The sequence below is a fragment of the Giraffa tippelskirchi genome, chromosome 3 (assembly GCF_054371585.1).
Source record: "Giraffa tippelskirchi isolate mGirTip1 chromosome 3, T2T-mGirTip1v1.2.pri, whole genome shotgun sequence".
In the NCBI taxonomy this organism is placed as follows: domain Eukaryota; kingdom Metazoa; phylum Chordata; class Mammalia; order Artiodactyla; family Giraffidae; genus Giraffa; species Giraffa tippelskirchi.
In genome coordinates, this window is record NC_137277.1 from 26,853,122 (window position 1) to 26,878,406 (window position 25,285).

Genomic DNA, 25,285 nt, shown 5'->3' on the forward strand with positions numbered 1-25,285 from the left:
CATGATGCTGTGAAAGTGCTGCACTCAATATGCAAGCAAATTTGGAAAACTCAGCAGTGGCCATAGGACCGGAAAAGGTGTTTTCAGTCTAATCTCAAAGAAAGGCAATGCCAAAGAATGTTCAAACTACTGTACAATTGCACTCATCTCACACACCAGCAAAGTAATGCTCAAAATTCTCCAAGCCAGGCTTCAATAGTACATGAACCGTGAACTTCCAGATGTTCAAGCTGGATTTAGAAAAGGCAGAGGAACAAGAGTTCAAACTGCCAACATCCGTTGGATCATGAAAAAAGCAAGAGAGTTCCAGAAAAACATCTATTTCTGCTTTATTGACTACTCCAAAGTCTTTGACTGTGTGGATCACAATAAACTGTGGAAAATTCTGAAAGAGATGGGAACACCAGACCACCTGACCTGCTTCCTGAGAAATTTGTATACCGGTCAAGAAGCAACAGTTAGAACCGGACATGGAACAACAGACTGGTTCCAAATAGGAAAAGGAGTACATCAAGGCTGTATACTGTCATCCTGCTTATTTAACTTATATGCAGAGTACATCAAGTGAAATGCCAGGTTGGAAGAAACACAAGCTGGAATCAAGATTGCGGGGAGAAATATCAATAACCTCAGATATGCAGATGACACCACCTTTATGGCAGAAAGTGAAGAACTACTAAAGAGCCTCTTGATGAAAGTGAAAGAGGAGAGTGAAAAAGTTGGCTTAAAACTCAACATTCAAAAAACTAAGATCATGGCATACAGTTCCATCACTTAATGGCAAACAGACAGGGAAACAATGAAAACAGTGAGAAACTTTATTTTCTTGGGCTCCAAAATCACCGCAGATGGTGACTGCAGCCATGAAATTAAAAGATACTTGCTCCTTGGAAGAAAAGCTATGACCAACCTAGACAGCATATCAAAAAGCAGAGACATTACTTTGCCAACAAAAGTCCATCTAGTCAGAGCTATGGTTTTTCCAGTAGTCATGTATGGATGTGAGAGTTGGACTATAAAGACAACTGAGAGCCGAAGAATTGGTGCTTTTGAGCTGCTGGAGAAGACTCTTGAGAGTCCTTTGGACTGCAAGGAGATCCAACCAGTCCATCCTAAAGGAAATCAGTCCTGAATATTCATTGGAAGGACTGATGCTGAAGATGAAACTCCAATACTTTGGCCACCTGATGCTAAGAACTGACTCACTGGAAAAGACCCTGATGCTGGGAAAGATTGAAGGCAGGAGGAGAAGGGAAAGACTGAAAGTAGGAGGAGAAGGGGAAGACAGAGGATGAGATGGTTGGATGGCATCACCAACTCAATGGACATGAGCTTGAGCAGGCTCCGGGAGTTGGTGACGGACAAGGAAGCCTGGTGTGCTGCAGCCCATGGGGTCGCAAAGAATCAGACACAACTGAGCGACTGAACTGAACTGACCATGGGTGTGTGTGTATTTATTTCGGGGCATTTTGTCTTCTTTCATTGGTCTATATTTGTTTTTGTGCCAGTACCATACTCTTGATTACTGTACCGTTATAGTATAGTCTGAAGTCATTTTGAGTCACTTCAGTCATGTCCGACTCTCTGCGACCCCATGGACTGTAGCCTGCCAGGCTCCTCTGTCCATGGCATTCTCCAGGCAACAATGCTGGAGTGGGCTGCCATGCCTTCCTCCAGGAATCTTCCCAACTCAGGGATCAAACCCACATCTCTTATGTCACCTGCATTGGCAGGTAGGTTCTTTACCACTGATGCCACCTGGGAAGTCTGAAGTCAGGGACCCTGATTTCTCCAGATTCATTTTTCCTTCTCAGGATTGCTTTGGCTATTTGGAGTCTTTTGTGTTTCCATATAAATTTTAGAATTTTTTGTTCTAGTTCTGTGAAAGTGTCAGTGGTAATTTGATATAAATTGCATTAAATCTAAAGATCGCCTTAGGAAGTATAGTCATTTTGATAATATTGATTCTTCCAATCCAAAAACACAGTATATCCTTCCATCTGTTTGTGCTATCTCCAACTACTTTCATCAGTGTCTTATACTTTTCAGAACACAAGTCTTTGGACTCCTTAGGTAGGTTTATTTCCAGGTATTATGTTCTTTTTGATGTGATGGTAAATGAGATTGCTTCCTTGATTTTTCTTTCTGATCTTTTGATGTTAGTGTATAGAAATGCAAGAGATCTGCATATTAATTTTGTATCCTACAACTTTACCAAATTCACTGATGAGCCCTAGTGTTTTTCTGGTAGCATCTTTAGGATGGTCTGTGTGTAGTATCATGTCACCTTCAAACAGTAACAATTTTACTACTTGTTTTCCAATTTATATTACTTTTACTTCTTCTTCTTCTTCGATTGCCGTGGCTAGTACTTCCAAAACTTGTTGAATAAAAGTGGTGACAATGGACATTCTTGCCTTGTTCCCAATCTTAGAAGCAATGAATTCAGCTTTTTACCACCGAGAATGATGTTAGCAATGGGTTTGTCATGTATGGCCTTTATTATGGCCTCTATTCCCACTTTTTAGGGAGCTCTTATCATAAATGGGTGTTGGATTTTATCAAAAGCTTTTTCTGCATCTACTGAAATGATCATATGCTTTCTTCTTATTCTCACTTGGTTAATGTGGTGTATCACACTGATTTGTGGATACTGAAGAATCCTTGCATCTCTGGAATAAATCCCACTTGATCACGGTGAATGACTCTTTTAATGTATTGTTAAATTCAGTTTGCTAGTATTTTGCTGAGGATTTTTGCATCTATATTTATCAGTATCAGTTCAGTTCCGTTTCTCAGTCGTGTCCAACTCTTTGCAACCCCCATGGACTGCAGCACACCAGGCTTCCCTGTTTATCAACAACTCCCAGAGCCTGCTCAAGCTCATGTCCATCGAGTCAGTGACACCATCCAACCATCTCACCCTCTGTCATCCCCTTCTCCATCATTATAATTGGCCTATAATCTTTTCCTGTAATATCTTTGTTTTTGGTATCGGGCTGATGGTGGCCTCATAGAATGAGCACGTCAGTATTCCTTCCTCTGCAATTTTTTTATAACAGTTTCAGAAAGATAGGTGTTAACTCTTCTCTAAATGTCTGACAGAATTCACCTGTGAAGCCCTCTGCTCCTGGACTTTTGTTTGTTGGAAATTTTTTAACAACTGTTTCAATTTCAGTACTTGTGAATCATCTAGTGACATTTTCTATTTCTTCTTGGTTCAGTATTGGAAGGTTGTACCATTGGCATATAGTTGTTTGTAGTAGTGTCTTATGATCCTTTGTATTTCTGTGTTGTCAGTTGTAACTTTTCCTTTTTCATTTCTAGTTTTATTGATTTGAGTCCTCTCCTTTTTTCTTGATGAGTCTGGCTAGAGGTTTATCAATTTTGCTTATCTTCTTAAAGAATCAGCTCTTAATTTCATTGATCTTTGCTACTGTTTTCATCTTTATTTCGTTTATTTCTGCTCTGATTTTTGTGTATTTTTTTCCTTCTACTAACTTTGGGCTTTGTTTGTTACTCTTTCTCTAGCTGCTCTAGGGGTAAGGTTAGTCTGTTTATTTGAGATATTTCTTGTTTCCTAAGGTAAGATGGTATTGCTATAAATGTCCCTCTTAGAACTCCTTTTGCTGTATCCCAGAAGTGTTGGACCATCATGTCTTCATTGTCATTTGTCTCTAGCTATTTTTTTATTTCCTCTTTGATTTCTTTAGTGATCCCTTAGCTGTTCAGTGACATATGTTTAGCCTCCATGTGTTTGTGTGTTTTTTTTAGTTTCTTCCCCTGTAATTGATTTCTAATCCCATAGCATTGTGGTCGGATAAGATGCTTGATATAATTTCAATTTTCTTAAAGTTATCGAGGCTTGATTTGTGGCTCAAGATATGATCTGTCCTGGAGAATGTCCGTGTGCACTTGAGAAGAAAGTGTATTTGGCAGCTTTCAGATGGAATATTCTTTAAATATCAGTAAAGTCCATCTGATCTAATGTGTCATTTAAGGCCTGTGTTTCTTGATTTTCTGTGTAGACGATCTGTTTCTTAATAAAAGTGAGCTATTAAAATCCCCCCAAAATTATTGTTTCTGTTGATTTTTCCTTTTATGACTGTTAGTATTTGCCATATATATTGAGGTATTCCTATGTTGGATGCACACATATACGTATATACAATTGTTATATCTTCTTGGATTGATCTTTGGATCATTATATAGTATCCTTCTTTGTCTCTTGTAACATTCTTTACTTTGAAATCTATTTTGTCTGATATGAGTACTGCTACTCCAGCTTTATTTCCATTTGCATGGATACTTTTTTCTATCCCCTCACTTTCAGTCTGTATGTAGGCACCAGAATTCTTAGGTGAATTCCACAGCCTTGTACTGAAGCTAGTAACTAAATATCACTGGCCAAAATTTCAAAATGTATAAAATTCACACACATTTATTTTTAAATATCAGCTTTTTTGATAGACACATTACATACATTATTAAACTGCTTCTATGTTGATATTTCTCATCTCAACCTAGAAATTTAGGTAATAGCTATATTCATTTTAAGTGTTTAGCACAGCAAAAAAAAAAAAAAAATGGTATTTTTAAAATAACTCAACCATTAGTCAAAGGAACAAAAGAAAATGTATTTGGCTACTTTATTCTAATACTAGTTCTACTGGGAACCAAAAGTATTTAAGTATGTAGTGTGTAGTTAAAGGTAAGCTAAGGAATCCAAGAAACTCACTCACCGATCACAGGCACAGAATTGGATCAATGACCTGTGGCATATACCACAGTAATCTAGTAAGTAGTTTTTACTCAACTAATCCATCCTGGTACCTTAGCCATTTTCACAGTCTCTTTTGTGATTTTAAATAAGTAAAATGTGAATGTCACTATCCCAGGGACACATAATAGATACTTAGATACTTAAATTCAGAAATCTCTGAAAGGTAAATGGTAAACTGTTAGTTGCTCAGTTGTGTTTGACTCTTTGCGACCCCATAGACTAGCCTGCCAGGCTCCTCTGTCCACGGAATTTTCCAGGCAAGAATACTAGAGTGGGTTGTGATTCCCTTCTCCTGCGGATCTTCCTGACCCAGGGAATCAAACCTGGGTCTCCTGCTGCAGGCAGATTCTTGACCATCTGAGCTACCAAGAAATCCTGAAGGTAAATGGTAAGGTCTATCTTAATAGCTAAACAATAATTATCTCTAATTACCATTTCAAAAGGTAACATACATACCCTCTCATCAATGTAAGCACCATTCCCTGAAGAACAAACAGATTGTTCATTTTAGAAAGTGCCTGGAAGTAGGGACTGACAGGGGCAAGGACATATCTACTCTGACAAGAGGCAGTGTGAAGCTTATTTCAATAGTTCAGCAAAAAAAAAAAAAAAAGGTATTTTCAAAATATGAAAATATGTATTTTTAAAATGTACTGGTTTTATGTATAAATTCATTTGCGTATACAGACATCAATGAAGCACTAAAGTGTATTTTGAGCATTCTAAAACTTAGGTTTAAAGTTAAGATGAAACAGTCCAAAAAGCTGTTGACCCTTGCTGTAACTAAACCAAGAGAGAAATGAAGTCAGCACCTCAATTATCCTTGGACCAAAAATCTTTAGTTCCCTAAAGATACCACAAGATACTGGTTTTAAAAACCACTGAGCAGGGCTTCCTTGGTGGCTCCATGGAAAAGATTCTCCCTGCCAATGAAGGAGATACGGGTTCGATCCCTGATGCAGGAAGATCCTACATGCCACAGAACAGCTAAGCCTGTGTGCCACAACTATTGAGCCGGGGCTCTAGAGCCCAGGAGTCGAAACTACTGAAGTCCACACACCCTAGAGCCCGTGCTCCATGACAAAAGAAGCCCCCGCAATGAGAAGCCTGCACACCACTACTCGAGAATAGCCCCCGCTCACCACAATGAGAAAAGTCCATGCAACAACAAACACCCAGCACAGCCAAACATAAATAAATAAAATTAAAATAAAAAAACACTGAACAAGTGGTTTGAAAACTTCATGTCAGATGTTGTTCAGTTCAGTTCAGTTCAGTCGCTCAGTCGTGTCCGACTCTCTGCGACCCCATGAATTGCAGCACGCCAGGCCTCTCTGTCCATCACCAACTCCCGGAGTCTACCCAAACCCATGTTCATCGAGTCGGTGATGCCATCCAACCATCTCATCCTCTGTCGTCCCCTTCTCCTCCCGCCCCCAATCCTACCCAGCATTACGGTCTTTTCCAATGAGTAAACCCTTCGCATGAGGTGGCCAAAATATTGGAGCTTCAGCTTCAACATCAGACCTTCCAATGAACACCCAGGATTGATCTCTTTTAGGATGGATTGATTGGATCTCCTTGCAGTCCAAGGGACTCTCAAGAGTCTTCTCCAACACCACAGTTCAAAAGCATCAATTCTGCGGCGCTCAGCTTTCTTCACCGTCCAACTCTCACATCCATACATGACCACTGGAAAAACCATAGCTTTGACTAGACGGACTTTTGTTGGCAAAGTAATGTCTCTGCTTTTAAACATGCTATCTAGGTTGGCCATAACCTTCCTTCCAAGGAGTAAGCGTCTTTTAATTTCATGGCTGCAGTCACCATCAGCAGTGATTCTGGAGCCCAAAAAAGTAAAGTCTGACACTGTTTCCACTGTTTCCCCATCTATTTCCCATGAAGTGATGGGATCAGATGCCATGATCTTAGTTTTCTGAACATTGAGCTTTAAGCCAACTTTTTCACTCTTCTCTTTCACCTTCACCAAGAGGCTCTTTAGTTATGAACCCAGATCTCCCGCATTGCAGGTGAATTCTTCACTGTCTGAGCCACCAGGAAAGCCCATGAATACTGGAGTGGGTACCCTATTCCTTCTCCAGGGGATCTTCCTGACCCAGGAATTGAACTGCGGTCTCCTGCATTGCAGGCGGATTCTTTACCAGCTGAGCTACCAGGGAAGTCCGTAAGTCTTCATATAAAACATCAATTGTTACTGCTTTAAGTGCTGATTCATTGGAAAAAAAGTTAATTAGGAAATTCTCAGTAATATCCCTCACCTATGCATTTAATCACTCCATTTTAGACAAAAACCCACAGAAAAGCAGTCCTAAAAATCACATAATCACATCTTCTTCCCAGCAAAGATATTCTGTCTTCATATATGCTTCTACCACTCAAGGAGGATGAAGAGGGTACATCTTCACTTTTATACGCAATCTCCCTACAGTCAATCATGCTAAACTCTCACTTTAAAACTAAATTCCCTATGTATAACTGGATCACTTTGCTATACATCTGAAACACAGCACTGCAAATCAACTATATATATTTCAATAAAAAAATTTTAAAAATGAATTTCTTAAGAAAAGTTTTCTTTAATTCATTTGCCTATTTCAGGAAAGTTTTTTTTTTTTAATTACTCAAAACAAATCATGAATCAGAACTTATACAAACAAAAACATAAAGAATACTAACATATTCTTCCCAAGAATAACATCTCTCTCCAGATTTTTTTTTTGGTCCATGCCACACAACTTGTGAATTGTTTTTTTAATTATTGATTTAACAGATCAATTGTTCATAGATTCACAAGGTTTACTCTGGATAGAGCAGACAGGAAATGTTGAGCTGAAGAAGCGAAATTTAAGCTGAATCAAAAGTGAGGAGCTAGTCAGGATGAAGCTCTGAGGGAAAAGTATTCTAGGCCAAGGGGGCGAAAGCATCAGACAGTACTTTGTTAAATGGAAAAATATATATATATGGTTGGGGACTTCCCTGATAGTCCAGTGGCTAAAGCTTCGTGTTCCCAATGCAGAGGACCAGGGTTACATCCCTGGTCAGGGAACTAGATCCCACATGCCTCAATGAAGTCAAAGATCTTGTGTGCCACAACTAAGACCTGGCACAGACAAATAAATAAATATTTTAAATATATACTGTTGTTGTTCAGTCACTAAGTCATATTCGATTCTTGGCAACCCCATGGACCGCAGAATGCCAGGTTTTCCAGCCCTTCATTATCTCCTGGAGTTCGCTCAGATTCAAGTTGATTGAGTCACTGTTGCCATCCTACCATTTCATCCTCTGTCACCCCCTTCTCCTCAAGGCCTCGATCCTTCCCCAGCATCATGGTCTTTTCTGTTGAGTCCACTCTTCGCGTCAGGTGGCCAAAGTGTTAGATCCGCAGCATCAGTCCTTCCAATGAATATTCAGGGTTGATTTCCTTTAGGACTGACTGGTTTGATCTTGCTGTCCAAGGGACTCTCAAGAGTCTCCTCCAGCACCACAATTTGAAAGCATCAATTTTTCGGCGCTCAGCCGTCCTTATGGTCCAGCTCTTACATCCATATATCACTACAGGAAAAACCACAGCTTTGACTATATATATATATGGCTACAGCAGGGAGCCCAAACGGGAGAGTGGTAAGCTACAAAATGAGATTTCTTGACTAGCATTTGAAGCTGGTTATGAATCTATATAAAATCAGCCCTTCTTCAGATTGTTTTTATAGACTCAAAACCAGCAGGTTAACTCCTCACAACAAATTCAAATAAAAGCAAAGAAAAAGATAGAAGGTATTCAAATTAAGTAATATCATTATAATAAAGATTAAATTTCTTATTTAAAGGCCACAAAACTTACAGAAAATTAAACACAGAATCATTTCTGCATATTTACCTAAGAGAGACTGAATTTCTGAGTACTTGGGTAAAACTTGATCTATGATCTTATATGAAAACTGGTAACAAGATGATTTTACATTTGTGGTCATCTAGCCATCAGTGTTCTTAGTCTCAAGTCATGTTTCATTACAGAGAATTTACCAGCATATTTGAAAAAGCATAAATTACAAAAGAAGTCATTGGATATCTACTTTCTAAATGTCATTTACTTAACAAATTAATATACAATCCAGAGTCTAGCAGCTTAGTCAGTTGTATTTTCTGATTCGGCAACCTGTGGCAGATGCTTTTCCTGGCATGTGTGACCCTGGCATTTTGCCCATGTTCACATGGACTCACAAGAGTTTAAGGCTGATGGGAGTAATTTCTTGCTTTTTAAAATTATGTATTTATTTACTTATTTACTTATGACTATCCTGGGTCTTTGCTGCTGCGTGTGGGCTTTCTCTAGCTGCAACGAGCTGGGTGAGGGGGGACAACTCTTCCTTGGAGTGTGCAGCTTTCTCACTGCAGGGGCTTCTCTTGTTGCAGAGCACAGGCTCTAGGGTGTGTGGGCTTCATCAGTTGTGAAGTGCACAGGCTTAGTTGCCCCACGCCATGTGCAATGTTTTCAGAACACAGATCAAACCTCTGTCCCCTGCATTTCCAGGCAGATTCTTAACCACTGGACCACCAGGGAAGTCCAACAATTTCTTTATTATCTGCGATAATAAAGTCATGCTGGCCTGTTCCTCAGCTGTGTGTATATTTGGTTAATTCCACAGTCTTCCCATGTACATCCATAAAATAGCAAGGGCCTCTCTGAGCATGAAGACATGACAAGTCATCTCAGGAGTAGTACATAAGCTCCATTCCATAAAGAGTGCTAGTAAACTAGTGGAAATTGTGATTCCATCCTTAGATTTTCTTTTTCAACCTTTCCTTCCATATATACTTGGAAATACTTTTGAAATAAAATCAGTTTTGTTTGGCAAATTCAACAGCATCCCTTTGAGACAAATGGATCACAAAATCAGAACTAAAAAGCATCATGCAGTCAAACTTAAGGGAAAATAAAAAATTATTTGACCTCGTACAAAGGTATTAAGTAAAAAAAAGTTTAAATGGTGGTACTATTTAGTGTCAGGAAATGAGCTGCATATCGGTAAAACTTTTCAAGTATTTCTGAAAGACAGTAGGTCAATAATTAGTTACGTAGCTTCCTTCCATCACCATATACTTAGCCAGGTTTGCTAGATGCTCAGGAAACAAAGATGAATAGGACACTTCACCTGCATCAGGTAAATTCCACAGAAATAATGCCAACACATCCTGAAAGCTAGAATCCTTGACCACCTCCAGAAGTTAAAGATCTATCACTTGCACTCCAGAGCTCCAAAAGTCAGAGTCAAGGTTGGGGCACCGAGCTCACTAAAGTTAAAAGCTGAGGTATTATAAAGTTAAAAGCTGGCCAAGTGCAGTCTCTGAAAAGAGTTGCCAACTGTCACCCACACCTCCTTAACCCGCCCCCTACCACTTCCCCGTCCATTTTTATAAATAGTTTTTAAAGGGAACTGTCCAAGGTTACCACCTGACAAGGAAGAATGCATTGATGTGGCATACCAATAAAATGAAATTGTATACTCTCCATATTTACAGAGTATTCCTATACAACATCTAAGTGTCGACAAAGTGTCAACCAAGGCACATAACACATAAAATAAAACTTCCTCAGTAGGGTTAAAATATCAAGAAACTGACCGAAAGAGGAAGATATATCTAACTTCCCAAAGCAGCAACCCCCAGGAAAGGTACTGGAACCAGCGGAAGTTACATATCCAGGACAGTTGTTCAAAGGCGCTCCACCCACCACCCCAAGGTAAAAGTTTGAAACGCCGTCTGACTACCCCACGGTGGTCGGAAACTTCCCTAAACTACAAGAGGCAAGCAGATATCCTAAAATACCGCTCTCAGCCAACCCCACGTGCCCTCAGGACAGGCTGTGGCTTCCTCCCCAGGCCTTGCTTCCCCCATCTCACTCTCTTCTCCAGGATACTCACCAGTCTGCCTGGGCTTCCAAGGCTGGCCGGGGGTACTGGGGCCTCGCGGCCGCCAGGCTCATTCCGACGAGCCTCGGACTTAGGCCTGCCCCCAGGAGGCCGGCGCGCCTCCCCTCCGAGACGGACCGCGACCCCCCGGCCCTCGGGCCCGGCCCTCACCCTCCCCTCTGGCCCGCCTCACCTCCTCTGCGTGCTTGCGCAGCGCCTTCTCTCGCTCGTACTGGGTGATGAGCTGCTCGTTGTCGTCCCGGAGCAGCTCCAGTTCCACCTGGTGCTCTTGGTCCTGCGCGAACACCGAGTCCAGGTTCTCCAGCACGGCTACCACCAGTGGCATCAGCTCCTTGACCACCTCCTCGTCGTAGCGCCCGATGAGCCGCTCGAACTCGCGGTAGATGGAGCCGGCCAGGCCGGACACCCGCTCCGACATCACGGCCCCGGAGCCGCCGGGCTCCTCCTGGTACACCACACCGTCCTCCAGCTCCATGGTGGCGGGCTGCCCGCCGGCCGGGGGCGTCTCCGGCTGAGGGGGCGACACGGGCCCGCACGGGACGGGACCGCTGCGGCTGGAGCTGGGGCTGGGCCCGGCGAGGTGGGGGCCAGAGCCGGAGGAGGGGAGGGGTGAAGCGAGCGTATTCAGCCCAACCGCCGCTGCACCAACTGCCGGGGCGGCCGGGCTGCGCGCGCCACACGTCACTGAAGGGGCGGGATCCGCCCGTGTCGGCCCGTAGGGCGGGACCCCGCAGGAGGCCAGGCGCGGTCGGGGGCGGGGCCAATGCAGCACCCTGCGCCAGAGGAGGCGGCGTTGCGTCAACACTCGGCGCCGCGCGGACGTCGTGTAAGCCAAAGGGAAAGACTGCGATAGGAGGGTGGTGAGAAGTACCCACCGCAGGCGCGACTGGCGGCGCGAGCCCCAGTGGAAACGGAGGATTTCTAGAAGAGTGATTAGCAGTCCAGAATAGCTAACATGTTATTACTTTTTACAGCGCACAAAGGGCTTTCATATTTGGGCCTCATCACAGGCTTGGTGCGGTAGACGTTTTGGCCTTCGTTTCACAGACGAGGAAAGTAGGCCCGGAGAAGTTAATGGTTCACTCAAGGTCACGCAGCTAGAACGGGAAGGAGGCCGATCAGGGACTCAAAGCAGTTCTAAGAATTTGAGAATTCCGGAGTCAGAGTAGTGGAAAACAGAGGCAAAAGGAAAGCAACCTTAACTGGGACAAGGTCCGCCTCAGTAATAAGGTGGTCTTGAATAGGAAAGAATTACTTGGGGTTAAGACAGTAAGGATAGCCTTAAAGAGAAGACGTGCAAAGCATCCTGGAGAAGAGTAAAACAAACGCCACAATCTTGCACTTTCCCAAACAGGAGTTTTCTCTCCTCGCGGACGACTTGCGAGAGTGGTATTTCCTGGCTCCAAGCACCCTCCTTTCCACTAATCTCTAAGCAGGGCAGGCTAATGCGGGGTGGAGAGTAGAGGAGGAAAGAGGTGGAGTCACTAGGATGAGTAAATCCGATGGTACGTGAGGTCTCTGGTAGAAAATCACGTGTGACAACACCCAAACCTTGGGCGGGCTGAGTCAAGGATCACTTCCTGGTGTTCTGACCGCTGCAAATAGGGCAGAAAATACACCCCAAAGCCCCTTATCTCCGCGGCAGGTGACGGAAGAGTACTGTGGCCTCAACTCCTGTAAGAATAGGGCCAGGAAAGGCAAGATTTGACTAAAGAAGGGTTCAGTGGGGAATCAGCTACCTCCCAGGATCATAAAAACCCTCAATTTGCTATTTACAAGTTCAAGTTCTCTAAGTACGAACTAGTTCTCCAAAGTCTCCCGGTCTACCCAACCAGAGACTCACAAAAGCAGTAAGGAGGTGAAAAACTAAGCCTTACAAGGTCACACGTGACTGAATTTGTGGCCTGTACTGTTCCCCTTTGATACCCTTACCCGGCAGTCACGGCTTATTGTTTATGTATATGTGTGGGTCTTAGATTTGCCAATCAGCTAGTTGCATATATGCCCCCAATGCCCTTTCTTTTCTAAAGCTCGCATTTAAAAACCAGAAAAGAATCTTGCTCTGGATCTTTTTTTTTTCCCTCTCCTGAGGACTCTTACTTGGGCACCTATATTTATGCCTCTCTCTCTCTTTCTATATATATATACACCTATATATATGCCTCTGTTTTCCTAGAAGTCCGAGGAGTAGAAAAACTTAGGGCAAGACTTTACTTTGTCTTTCCACACTACTATCATACACATCAGAAAATTTAGAGGGAAAAAAATTGATTTTCAGATCTGAGATTATAACAAAGTCTTAAGTGTGCTTCTTTAAGTATAAATTCAACATATAAATATATGAGATACATATTTATATGTTGCTTCTCAGATGGCCCTAGTGGTAAAGAACCCACTTGACAATGCAGGAGACATAAGAGACATAGGTTCAATCCCTGGGTCAGGAAGATCCCTGGAGAAGGAAATTGCAACCTACTCCAGTATTCTTGCCTGGAAAATCCCACGGACAGAGGAGCCTGGCAGGCTACAGCCTATAATGTTGTGGAGAGTCGGACACAACTGAAGTGATTTAGCACACACACACGCATATATGTACTAATTTTAAGCTTCTGCTAGCTCAGTGATCACATTTGTTTAAAACAATATTCTGCCAAATATCCACCAATTCTTGAATTAAAATATTATATATATATGCATATAATGAAATATTTATTATTCTACAATAAAAAGAAATGAAGTACATATTACAACATGGATGAACCTTGAAAGTATTCTAAGTAAAAGAAGCCAGTCACAGAGGACCACATATGAAAAATCAGTGGTTGCCTCACGCTGACTGGTGGAACAAGGGAAAATAAGAGTGAATGCTAAAGGGCATGGGTTTCTTTTGGGCCTAATGAAAATATTCTAAAATTGATTATGGTGATAGATAATGTACTAATATATTATACTATATTATGATACTAATTATATATATTATTGGCTCAGCTGGTGAAGAATCCACCTGCAATGCAAGAGACCTGGGTTCGATCCCTGGGTTGAGAAGATCCCCTGGAAAAGGGAAAGGCTACCCACTCCAGTATTCTGGCCTGGAGAACTCCATGGACTGTATAGTCCATGGGGTCGCAGAGTTGGACATGACTGAGCAACTTCACTTTTTTTTCACTTTCTATACTAATATAATATAATATAGACAGTATACTAATACTCTGAATATACTAAAAGTCATTGAATTGTACACTGCAAATAGTTTAATTATTTATGTGCATGGGTGCTAATTCACTTCAGTTGTGTCTGACTTTTTGCGACCCCATGGACTGTAGCCCATCAGGCTCCTCTGTCCATTGGATTCTCCAGGCAATAATATTGGAGTGGGTTGCCATGCTCTCCTCCAGGGGATCTTCCAGACCCAGCAATCAAACCAGCGTGTCCTGTGGCTCCTGCATTGCAGGCATATTCTTTACCGATGAACCACCAGGGAAGACCAGTTTAATTATATAGTATGTGAATTGTATTTCAATAAAGCTGTTTAAATTAAATTTATGGCTATAATAACTTTATTCTAACCCAATAGAACTACATAATTTATTGTGACAAAGTGGAAAGAAAACAGTTTTTAAATTGGGAATCTTATACTCTTAGTATGGACTGGTCATTTTGAAGAACTTAGGCCAGAAACAAAAAAGTTAGTGGTTAAGAATTCACCCGGAAATGCAAGGGATGTAGAGTTCAATCCCTGGTGAGGGAACTAAGATTCCACGTACTGTGGAGAAACTAAGACTGTCTGCTGCAGCTACTGAGGCTGCTTGCCACAACTAGAGAGTCAGTGTACCACAATGAAAGATCCCTGATGCAGTCATATAAATAAATACTTACACACACACACACACACACACACACACACACACACACACACACACACAGCTAATAGTCACTGAGTACCTACTGGGTGCCAGTGGCTGTGGTAAGGACTGTTAAGAACTGTGAGCCTCAACTTATTCATCTGTATGATGAAGAGGTGTATTACAGAAACTAGAAAGATTTCTTGCAGTTAAGTCCTATGATTCTGGTTTGTAGGTGGGAATGAAAGACAGGAGAGAGAGCCTGAGATTGAGTCCCTTTAGTCGACTCCTAATTCTGTAGGTGAGAATACTATTTTCTGTACTCAACCACCTGGAAAAATTCCCAGCTCCCACCTCTAACCCTACAGCCTGAGATTATTGTTAAAGACTACTAGTCATTCAGGTTATGTTGTAGATTAAGAGCAAATGTTTACTTTTGGTTCCTGAAAGGAAGGAAATTCCATTTTTGGAATTCTTTGGCCTTGCACAAATAGTGAGGACAGTAAGGGGAGCAGCAGAGGGGTGGGGTTGACTGGGGAAGGAAGGGAGGAGTTTCTTCCGAAGCTTAATTACTGTAATCACTGGAAGACCGAAATTGCTAGTCTTGTTGTTTGTCTGGCTTTCAGGAACTTTTACAGCTATTTCTATGTGAATCAATTTCTCTGGTTTCACAAACTACATTTTCCCACATGGGGAGAATGGGTCCCTGAAAGAGGAAAAGAAAAGAGGGCTCTTAGTGCACAAGACCCTCTACCTATGGTAGTGTGAAATGATACATGATTTATCACCCCTTATAAACTAGAACGTGCTCAGTGAGGCAGTCCAACTATGGAATTCAGGCTGTTGAAAAGTGCCAGAGAATTTTTCTGAGCCCTCAGTTTTTCCTTTGAAAGCCTTTTATTTATTTATTTATTTATTTTTTATGTGGCTGTGCTGGGATCTAGCTCCCTGATCAGAGATGGAACCCAGGACCCCTGCTTTGGGAGTACAGTCTTAACCTCTGGACCACCAGGGAAATCCCATGATAGCCTTTTAAGGTGTCAGGATTAGATGGCTAAATCTATCCAGGTTGAAGTTGCAAGAAGGCTTATTCCCTTGTACACTCCTCTACCCCTCACTCCCCACCCAGAACATTGGACTGCCAAAAATTCCCTCTAAAATGAGAAGGCTGAACATATGGCTGAAGCAAGAATCCCATTATATGAGACTGTTTTAAATGGGACCAAGTTATGTTAGTCACATTTGTATTTAGGTCTATTTTCTCTTCACCTCCTTCGGACTTGAGTTGGTGGAAGAGGAGGCCCATTGCCCACCTCTCAGTATACTTTTTATACCTGAAGTTCACTCTGGGAATAAAAGACATGTTTTCAAAACAGTGGGTTAGTTGGATTTTTCCCCCCAATTACAGACAAAATATATACTCACTAGAGAAAATTTGCTAAATACAGAAAAGCACAAAGAAATGTAAAACCACCCAACAAATCCCACTTTCAAGATATCACATGGTTAACATTCAACAATCTGTAAGGTAATCCAGGAAATCATTGTCCTTGTAGGAGAAGAGTCGAGTGCAAGGGAACTTGCTTTGTCTGGAGCAAGTAAGCATCCAGTGAGACTCACTAGCCAGAAACTTGAATTTTGTTCCTCCACCCCCTCACTTGAGTCTCCTAAGTAAACAGATGAGAAAGGCATACATTAGAATTTTAGGAAACATCAGAGAAACTCAGAGCCCATTTCCAAACGAGTTTAAAGAGTTTTCACTGGGATAACAGTGTTAGTCTATTCTAGTTTAGAAATGAATTTTGACACATTTTTTAACTTAACAGTCATGCTGGGAAAGGAATGGAGATGAGAAGAAAACCGTCTAATTTTTCTGAATACCAGTTAGTTCATGTATATATTTTGGGGGAAGATCTCAATGACCCAAAACATCATACCTAAAATCCACCATCTTTAAGAACTCAATGCAATTTAGCCAGATTTGTTGCCTGTTAGTTACTATTCCTGTATGAAGCCCAAGCTGAAGGTGCTAGGCCAAGATCAAGATGAATCAGGCACAATATTTTCCCCCAAGACAACCAACTAGTGAAGGAGGCAGGCCTCAGGAGCATTAGAAGCGTTAAGTCCTGTGCAACAATCTAAATATGTATAAAGTGCAATGATAAAGAGAAAAGAATAGTTAACTCTGTTTGGAGGTTATTTAGGTGAAGGCCTCCTGGAGGATTTTGCCAAGGGGAAGGTAATCTCAGCAGAGGTTTGGCTTGGGGGTTAACTCACAGATTCAGATAAGCAGAGAAAAATGATTTATTTGTTTTGTCTAAACTTGATCTGGCCTACTTCCTGAAATCTCGTTGGTAGAACAGACCAAGTTCAAAGGAAAGCTCAGTCTAAATGGATTATTGAAACAGTTCCTTTAGGTCATGTGCAGTCTCTCTTGGATAAAAATGATGAGTCTTTTCAGCTGACCTCTCCCCTTCTTGGTCTTCCCCTTTAGAGTATTTAGATTATGGGAGAGAAATCTTTCTTTGGGCACTTGATCAGGATGGATAAAGGTGAATGGGGTCTTCGGATCCATGAAGTGAACATCACTCATTGTCTTCTAATCTCTAAGCAGTGTTACTTGCTTGCCTAGTCTCTAGATATCCAGCTGGCCTTCAAAGTTGAAGTTTTGAGGGACTTCCCTGGTGGTCCAGTGGTTAAGACTCTGCCCTTCCGCTGCAGGCAGTGTAGGTTCCATCCCTGGTTGATGCACTAAGATCCTGCACGCAGTGTGATACAGCCAAAAAAGTTGAGTTTTGAGCTACTAGAACTCAGAGTCCGTTCTTCTGCTATCACTCCCCGTGTAACTTGAGCTTCTTTGACTCTGATGTTACTGAGATGTCTCTGAAGTCTGGCAGTGATGGTAGCCTTCCCTGGAGTCCTTACCTCAGAGCTACCTGCTCTACTGCCCACCCCCACCCCAAGTTCCCAGGCTAAGAAAGCTAAACCACTGAGCCTCGCACTACCCAAATCCACAACATAGACAACTTGATGTACTTGTTGCTATCTTGATATGGTGTGGTCTTCAAGGTGGCATCATCCTGAGCCGCAGATAAGAGAAGGGTAGAGCCCTGAATGTTATTTTCATTTATTCTACACTTCTACTCCCTAGGGCAAAGCCTGGATTTCCAAAAATGTGGATGCATATCTGATAGTTTTATTCTCTTTATTCCTGTGCTCATTGCCTCCATCCTACCAATTTTTCAGTGTGAAAAGTGATGCCTTTTCCCATATATTCTTTCTCCATTTCAACTTCAAGTGAAATCTTAATAGTGAGCAGAGGTCCTCTCTCTACATTTTGGGAGCCCTGCAGGCTAGGCTACTGATATGTTAAAATGTGGTGGTGGAGATAAAGTGCTATGGGTAGGAGTCAAGAACTTTGTCTGGCTTGCCAGACTAATGTCTTGGTGCATGTATTTGGTGCATGAAACAGGAGGGAAGGGAACAGGGCACAACTTGGAAAGAATGACATAGAGGACAAAACATAAACTGATTAGAATCAAATAGGTCCAAGATGGCAGACAAATTAATTTCAACTAGACCTTAATCCTCAGTGTATGTTCATTGTAACACATCAACAAGCTAAATGACACACCCAGAGGCACCATTACTGCTCCAAGCCTAACCATCAAAGACCAAAAAATGGGCAGTAGCCCAATTCATGGAAATCTCTGCCCGTTCCCTCAAATAGTTAGAATAATCCACCCACTCATTAGCTTATGAAATTACCCAGCCCATAAAAGCTAACCACACCACATTTTGAGGCTGCACTCACCGTTTGTGATGGCTCATACTCTTGTCTGTGGAATATGTTTCTCCCAAGGTCACTCTTGGCTTATGAGATGGCCCACACTTTGTCTATGGAGTGTGTTTCTCTCTAAATAAATCCACTTCTTACCTGTCACTTTGTCTCTCACTGAGTTCTTTCTATGATGAGACATCAAGAACCTGAGCTTCTTTAAGTCCTGAAAACAAGAGTGTGATCTCAGTTGGAAGACTGTTGATTTTGGCTACTTTCGAGTCCCAGCCTTGTGAGTTCAAATCCCAAGCAGGGTTTTGGCCAAGTTCAAGTCCCGGCCACATGGGTTCAAGTCCCAAACTGAGGTGAATGGTTTCGGTCTTACTTAGATCCTACTCTTTGCATTCCATTTGTATCTGCCTAATCTCCCTACCTGCCTCCCCATCCTTTATGTTAAGGTAATGACAATGTTATGGATGTGAAAAATATTTGAGAAATCCAATGGACAGAACTTGGTAGTTTTAGAAGATGACAGAAAGAGACCCACAGTTTTCTGGTTTGGACACATGGGTAAGTGATAGCACCACCAATCAAGAGAATTAATTCAGGGAAATTCCCTGGTGGTCCAGTGGTTAGGGCGTGGAGCCTTTACTGCCAGGGGCCCTGGCTCAGTCTCTGGACAGGAATCAATATCCCACAAGCCACCTTGTGCAGCCAAAAAAAAGAGTTAATTCAGGAAGGAAAGTAGTTTTTTTTTTTCCCCTCAAGAAAGCAAGGCAAGGATTTGTTAAGACATAGTGAAACCGTGTACCTTAGACTGGACTTGAACCTACGAGGCCAGGACTGAAACCCAGCCAAAAGCCACAGTCTTTAACTGAGGTCACATACCTAGTGTCTGGACTTACTGAGGCTTAGAGTCTTTGTGTCTCAGCACAGAAAGAATTCAGTGAGAGACAAAATAATAGGTAAGTGGATTTATTGAGAGAAAAACACTCCACAAAGTGTGGGCCATTGGAGAAGGCAAGAGTGGCCCTGAAATATAGCGTGGTTAGTTTTTATGGGGTGGGTAATTTGATAGGTTAATGACTGGGAGGATTATTCCAACTATTTTGGAGAAGGGGTAGAGATTTCCAGGAATTGGGCCACTACACACTTTTTGGTCTTTATGGTCGATCTCAGAACTGTCACGGCCCCTGTGGGTGTGTTATTTAGTTTGCTGATGTGTTACAAAGAGTATATACTGAGAATCAAGGTCTAGTGGAAGTTGACTCATCTGCCATCTTGGACTTATTTGGTTCTAATCAGTTTATGTTGTGTCCCCAGACTTTCAAATGTTGTGCTCTGACCCCTTCCCTCCTCTTTCAGTAGTACACTCTCAAGGGGAGAGCAGGCAGACTCAGGTGAGTAGCTGCCAAGAAAGTAGCTTTTTAAAATAAAATAGTAAGTTCATTTTGAATATTTTTAGTTTTAGGTGCTTCTGGATTGGATCTCAAAGAAAGATGGTAGTGTTGCCAAAATTGGCTGTCTGTGCATGAGTGCCAAGCAGAAATACAGAGATAAGAGTCTTGGGGGAGAAGGAAAGAGTGGCTTTATTACTTTGCCAGGCAAAGGGGTAAAACAGTAGGCTAGCACCTCAAGAACTGTGCCCTTCTCCCTGGTGAGTATCGAGAGGTTATATAGTCAGTCAGGACTACCTGATAAGAATCAAGGTAGTAACAGTCTCATGTTCTTCTTTCTTCTGCAAAGTTTCAAAAGCGTAGTGTTATTGACAAGGTTAGGATGTGTGCAGGGTCTTAGGTGGTCAGTCTCCTAATCTTGATGAGCCTCTCTGGCACCTTTAATCTTGCTTCAGGTGGTTTCCTGGCTGCTCCTCCTTTGATCAGTAACTTTTTCTGCCCTTTGGAACTCAGGTTCTGGAGGCTGGAGTCTCACTTCAAAGAAATGGGAGGCAAAAGACCTCCATGCCCAGGAGTTCCACAGGGCACTGCTGGGCATCACTAGCTGGACAAACCATTCTAAGTCATTAATTTATGAACATAGTTAAGTCTTGTTTGTGGACAATACTCCTAGGAAACTCATGATTCAATATCCACCCTTTATATTTTGCTTAGTCAACAGTTTTCTACCAAATAGCTAGCTGAAATCAGCAACCCTGAGGGAATGGGAATTTTATTGGATAAGAGAAAGAAGCCTGATATAATTTTGCAGTTTTTTTTTTACTGCTTCTTAGAAAGGCATACTTGGAAAAAGAAGTTAGATTAAGAAAGAACTTTAGTGTTTTCTTCCTCCAACTTTCCTCCCATTTTACAGCTAGGAGAATAAGGCTGATAGAGTAAAGCTTTGAGTAGAAAGCAGAATAAGGGCCCAGCCACAGGGATGGAAGGAATGGAGATCCTAGAAGGTGAGAAATAACCCCCAAAGCCTAAAGAGAAAAACCACCTTAAAACAAGGCAAAATCACTTTACCATTTTGCCCAGACTGTGTCCTGTCCCCATAAGATTTTACTACCTGGAGTGGAATGCTTGATACCTATTCTCAAGTTGCCACATCACCAGCGGGTGGCTGACTATTCAAGAGAAACTATGTATATGTAATCACTTTGTGTACTGTAAAGCATAGTTGCAAATGTTCTTAACATCAACCTCTGTTCCTCAGAAAAGTACAAAACCAACTCTAAAGGAAAAGCCTAATCTACAAGCAGTGAACAGGATATGAACAAACTAAAATACAACATACTGTTGAATATGTTCTCTATTTAAAGTATACAGCTTATCTGAAATAAAACAGAAAAAGTGGGGCTGGTTGGGAACAAGGTGTGGTGTCTGGTTGGAAGGGAAATAACCCACAGTTCCTTTATGACCTTTGTCACTTTTTTCTTCCACATATTCATGTGTGAAGATGACTCAGCCCTAATACCAGTGGCTTATTTTTAGTAGAGGCAACAGAGCCATTTGAAAACCTAAGCATAGTAACTATTGCCAATTGACAGCTTTACACGTCAGAAACAGTCAACAGATGCTCATTTGTTCATTTCAATTTAATATGTATGACTCAAGGGGCACCAGAGAGTCTTTCCTTCTGCCACAGTACTGGAAATTCCTGGTGAGAAAGTCATTCCTTTGGACATGAGATTTCAACACTGGATGTCCCTTAGAGTGGAATGGAGTCCAGTTCCCTCATTTTACAATTGAGGAATTAGGCAAAGTTATGTCTATGTTGGAATTAGTATCTAGAGCTCTGGACTGTTAGCTCAGTGACTCATTCAACCTCCCATTTTTCAGATTCCTAGATCAAAAGCCAAATAATATCACATGTTTGGTACAAGACCTATGGTCTGAAAGGAGGAAATATCCTGGGCTGATATCCTGTTCTGATGTATATGTTGCATATAAGGGAATAACATTCTGTTGTTCACTATCAAATTAGCAGAAATCAAGACTCAGAGAAATGTATTCTTTGCTGCTTTGTAAAAATATTGAAATTCAAAATCTTAGCCAAGCATGAAGTAATAAGCAACACTGACTGAGAGAGTACAAGGGGTCTGGAATTAGCTGCTGAGTCTGAATTGTGTTTCTGTCACTTACTAGCTGTGACATCTTGGGCAAGTTACTCTTTGTACCTCACTTTCCTCATGTGTAAAATGAGGTTAAGAATAAGAGGACCCTTCTCATAAGGTTATTGTGAGGATTTGATCAGACAATACACGTAAAGTGCTTAGAATAGGGCTTAGCACATAAATGTCTAATAATTGTAAGCTAACATTATTAATTGATGTAGAATTATTAGCAAGCAGTCAAGCCCACTTCCCTTTCCTATGGGGATCTCTTCTTACTACAAGTCACTGTTTCAAAATCACACCTAAGATGTCATTCTCTCAGAAAGATTTTGCATTTTCTTCTTAAGATTTCTGCAGGATGATATTATCACTTGAAAACTACAAAGGCCAGATATATTCTGGGGAAGTGGCCTGGTTGGAAATGAGACTTGAAGTGTTGACATGATTACCCTATTTAAGAGGGCCTCTGAGGAGATTTTGGAGCTGTCTTGAAATAGCAGGTCATGTAGGGTGACAACTAGAGGGCAGATTATAACCAAAGCTACCGGAGGTCCATTTTTTTCTCAAGAGAAGATCTTTATTTTAGAGGACTTACCTGGTGGTCCAGTGTTTAGGAATCTGCCTTTCAGTGCAGGGGATGCAGATTCAATCCCTGAAACTGCCAAGCAACTAATCCTGCAACTACTGAAGCCTGCAAGCTCAGGAGCCCTCAGGAAACTAGTGAGCCTCTGCACCACAACTAATGAGTCCCTGCACCACAACGAAAGGTCCTGCATGATGCAACAAAGATCCTGTGTGCAGCAACTAAAACCTGATGCAGCCAAATAAACAAATCTTTAAATATTTAAAAAACAAAGATCTGTATTTTAAAAACTTAATAAAGCTAAAATTAAAAAAGATTTTTTCTTTTTTAAAGAGAGAGAGTTGTTCAAAATAGTTAGGGAGATCTTGGGAAATAGTGGAGTGCCCAGAACTGGAGTTTTTCAATCCCAGTTTTGGCAGCAAACGGCAAGGATATGGTGAAGGGAAACACAAAATAGTAGTTGGAATAGATGAGTTTCAAGAATCTATTCACTAGATTTGTGATCTTAAAACCGTTAGGCTGGCAAAGTTTCTTTTGGAGGCAGCCACTTCCCTTTTCTGCTTCTTTTTTTAATTCTAATAATCTACCTGTTGGCCCTCCATTCCCCAAGATCCAGTGACTGCTTGCTGCATGGGCTACCCAACGTCTTTTACACACACCCACCAGCTCCCCTGTTGCTCCTTCTATCAAGAACTTTTAGATCCTAATTCCAACCAGTTCATAAAGAAAAAAAAAGGCTCTTCAAGCTAACTCTTACTAAAATATAAATGACTATGTGTTCTCTTTTCAGGGATACATCCTTCTTTTAAACTGAAATACTCATTTGCTAGTTATGTTTGGCATCATCACAAACATATAAAATAAACAAAGACCAGAATATGCCACTCCAAAATATTCCTCTTTGGCATATGGATTACTAACAGTCTCAGGAAACGCTTGAAAACAGAGTGTAAGTTTTCCTTTTGTAAAGGAAATTTCCAATTGTGTATCTCCCTCTTCCTAACCAGGCTTTTTTTGTTTTTTCGGCCATGCTATAAACCTTGCTGGATTTTCTTAGTTCCTGGGTCCTCAGGGCAGAGTCCTAACCACTGGACCATTCCCTTAACAATTCTTATTAAAAGAGAAGGTATCCACTTAAATTTGCATAACAAACCTTACTAAACAATCCTTGTTTATTGCGCTATTCTTATGCCTTCCCATAACTTGCCTCCTCTGCCCAGAAGCCCCAAATTTCTTCTTTATTTACCCCTTTGCATAGCTCATCATCACTGGGTACTCCCTAGATGCATGTGCAACACATCTGGTTTTCTTTTGATAATCTGTCTTTGGCCAGTCTAATTTATTGGTGGGTTCCATTTGGAGATCCTAGGATGGGTAGAGGAAAAGACATTTTTTCCCAGCTCTACAATAGGACAGTGATGTCCCTATACTGCAGACAGTGACTGCAGCTGTGAAATTAAAAGACGTTTGCTCCTTGCAAGAAAAGCTATGACGAACCTAAATAACGTATTAAAAAGCAGAGACATCACTTTGCTGACAAAGGTCTGTATAGTCAAAGCTATGGTTTTTCCAGTAGTCTTGTACAGATGTAAGAACTGATGAGAAAAGTGTGACACTAATGCTCATACAATTGATGCTTTTGAACTGTGGTGCTGGAGAAGACTCTTGAGAGTCCCTTGGACAGCAAGGCGATCAAACCAGTCAATCCTAAAGGAAATCAACTCTGAATATTCACTGGAAGGACTGACGTTGAAGCTGAAGCTCCAATACTTTGGCCACCTGATATGAAGAGCCAACTCATTGGAAAAGACTCTGATACTGGAAAAGATTGAGGGTAGGAGAAGAGAACGACAGAGGGAAGATGGTTGGATGGCATCATTGACTCAATGGACATGAATCTGAGCAAACTGGGAGAGAGTGAAGGACAGAGAAGCCTGGTGTGCTGCAGTCTATGGGGTTGCAAAGAGTCGGACATGACTGAGCAACTGAACAAAAATAACAATTGGAAAGAAGTATGCATGCAACAATAATTTTAAGTTGATAGGATTAGATTTTCTTTTTTAAAAATTTCCTTAAAAATTGCTCTTGAGGAATGATATTAAAAACAAAAGCATGACACTAATGCTCATTCTGATCAGAACATGATTAAACTGTGGAAGAGGAAAACCCAGAGAGTAGAGACCATTATCGTTCTTTACCAGAGGTCTTTTTGTTTGACCTATACTAAACTGTCCTAGGGAAAGAGTGAACCACAGTTGTTCCTGAACCTTGGCCTCCAGAAGATTTATTCAACCTGTTTTTTCCCCTTCAGTTTTTCCCCCTCTCCTTTTATTCTGTCCACTTCAGAGACTGTTCCTTGTTCTTAGTATCTTAGATTTTAATTGCAAAAAATAGAGGGGTCTTTCCAGATTACTCTCAGCTGGGTAGATCCTGGAAAATGGCTAGATGCAAAAGCAGGGATGGGAATGAGGGAGGAAAACTGCATCTGTGAGGTATACCAGTAAAAGAGCAAAGCCCGGGTCATCTGGCAGAAGATAAACATTCCAAAGGACAGGATTGGATTAAACTATAATTAGTGGATTTAGAGGTAGAAGGTACAAGTGAATGGGCTGTGACTAGACTGGGAAAGAGACAAGATTGCATATACAATACAATAATAAGGCAAAGATATTTCCGGCTCACAGAATGCCCTGTGTTCCTCCTTATTTCCTATATCCCTTAGAGTTCAGTTCAGTTCAGTTCAGTCGCTCAGTTGTGTCCGACTCTGTGACCCCACGGACTACAGCGCG

The 25,285-nt window shown here is 41.6% G+C and overlaps 1 protein-coding gene across 22 annotated transcripts in view; it reads right to left on the reverse strand.

Annotated features, from left to right (window-relative positions):
* SPAG9 (sperm associated antigen 9) overlaps nucleotides 1-11,390 on the reverse strand; it is a 155,518-nt gene extending 144,128 nt beyond the window's left edge. For 20 of the 22 annotated variants that reach the window (XR_014080400.1, XR_014080401.1, XR_014080398.1 and 17 more), the window contains exon 1: nucleotides 10,910-11,390. Coding sequence is in view for 8 of the 22 variants with exons in the window: in XM_081583303.1 (XP_081439429.1) it covers nucleotides 10,910-11,212 (303 nt within the window). In the remaining 14 variants the exon portion in view is untranslated. Of the gene's footprint in view, nucleotides 1-10,728 lie in introns of all 22 variants that reach the window. The other 2 variants (XM_081583308.1, XM_081583307.1) reach the window with 1 other exon arrangement.
* Between the last annotated feature and the right edge of the window lie 13,895 nt (nucleotides 11,391-25,285).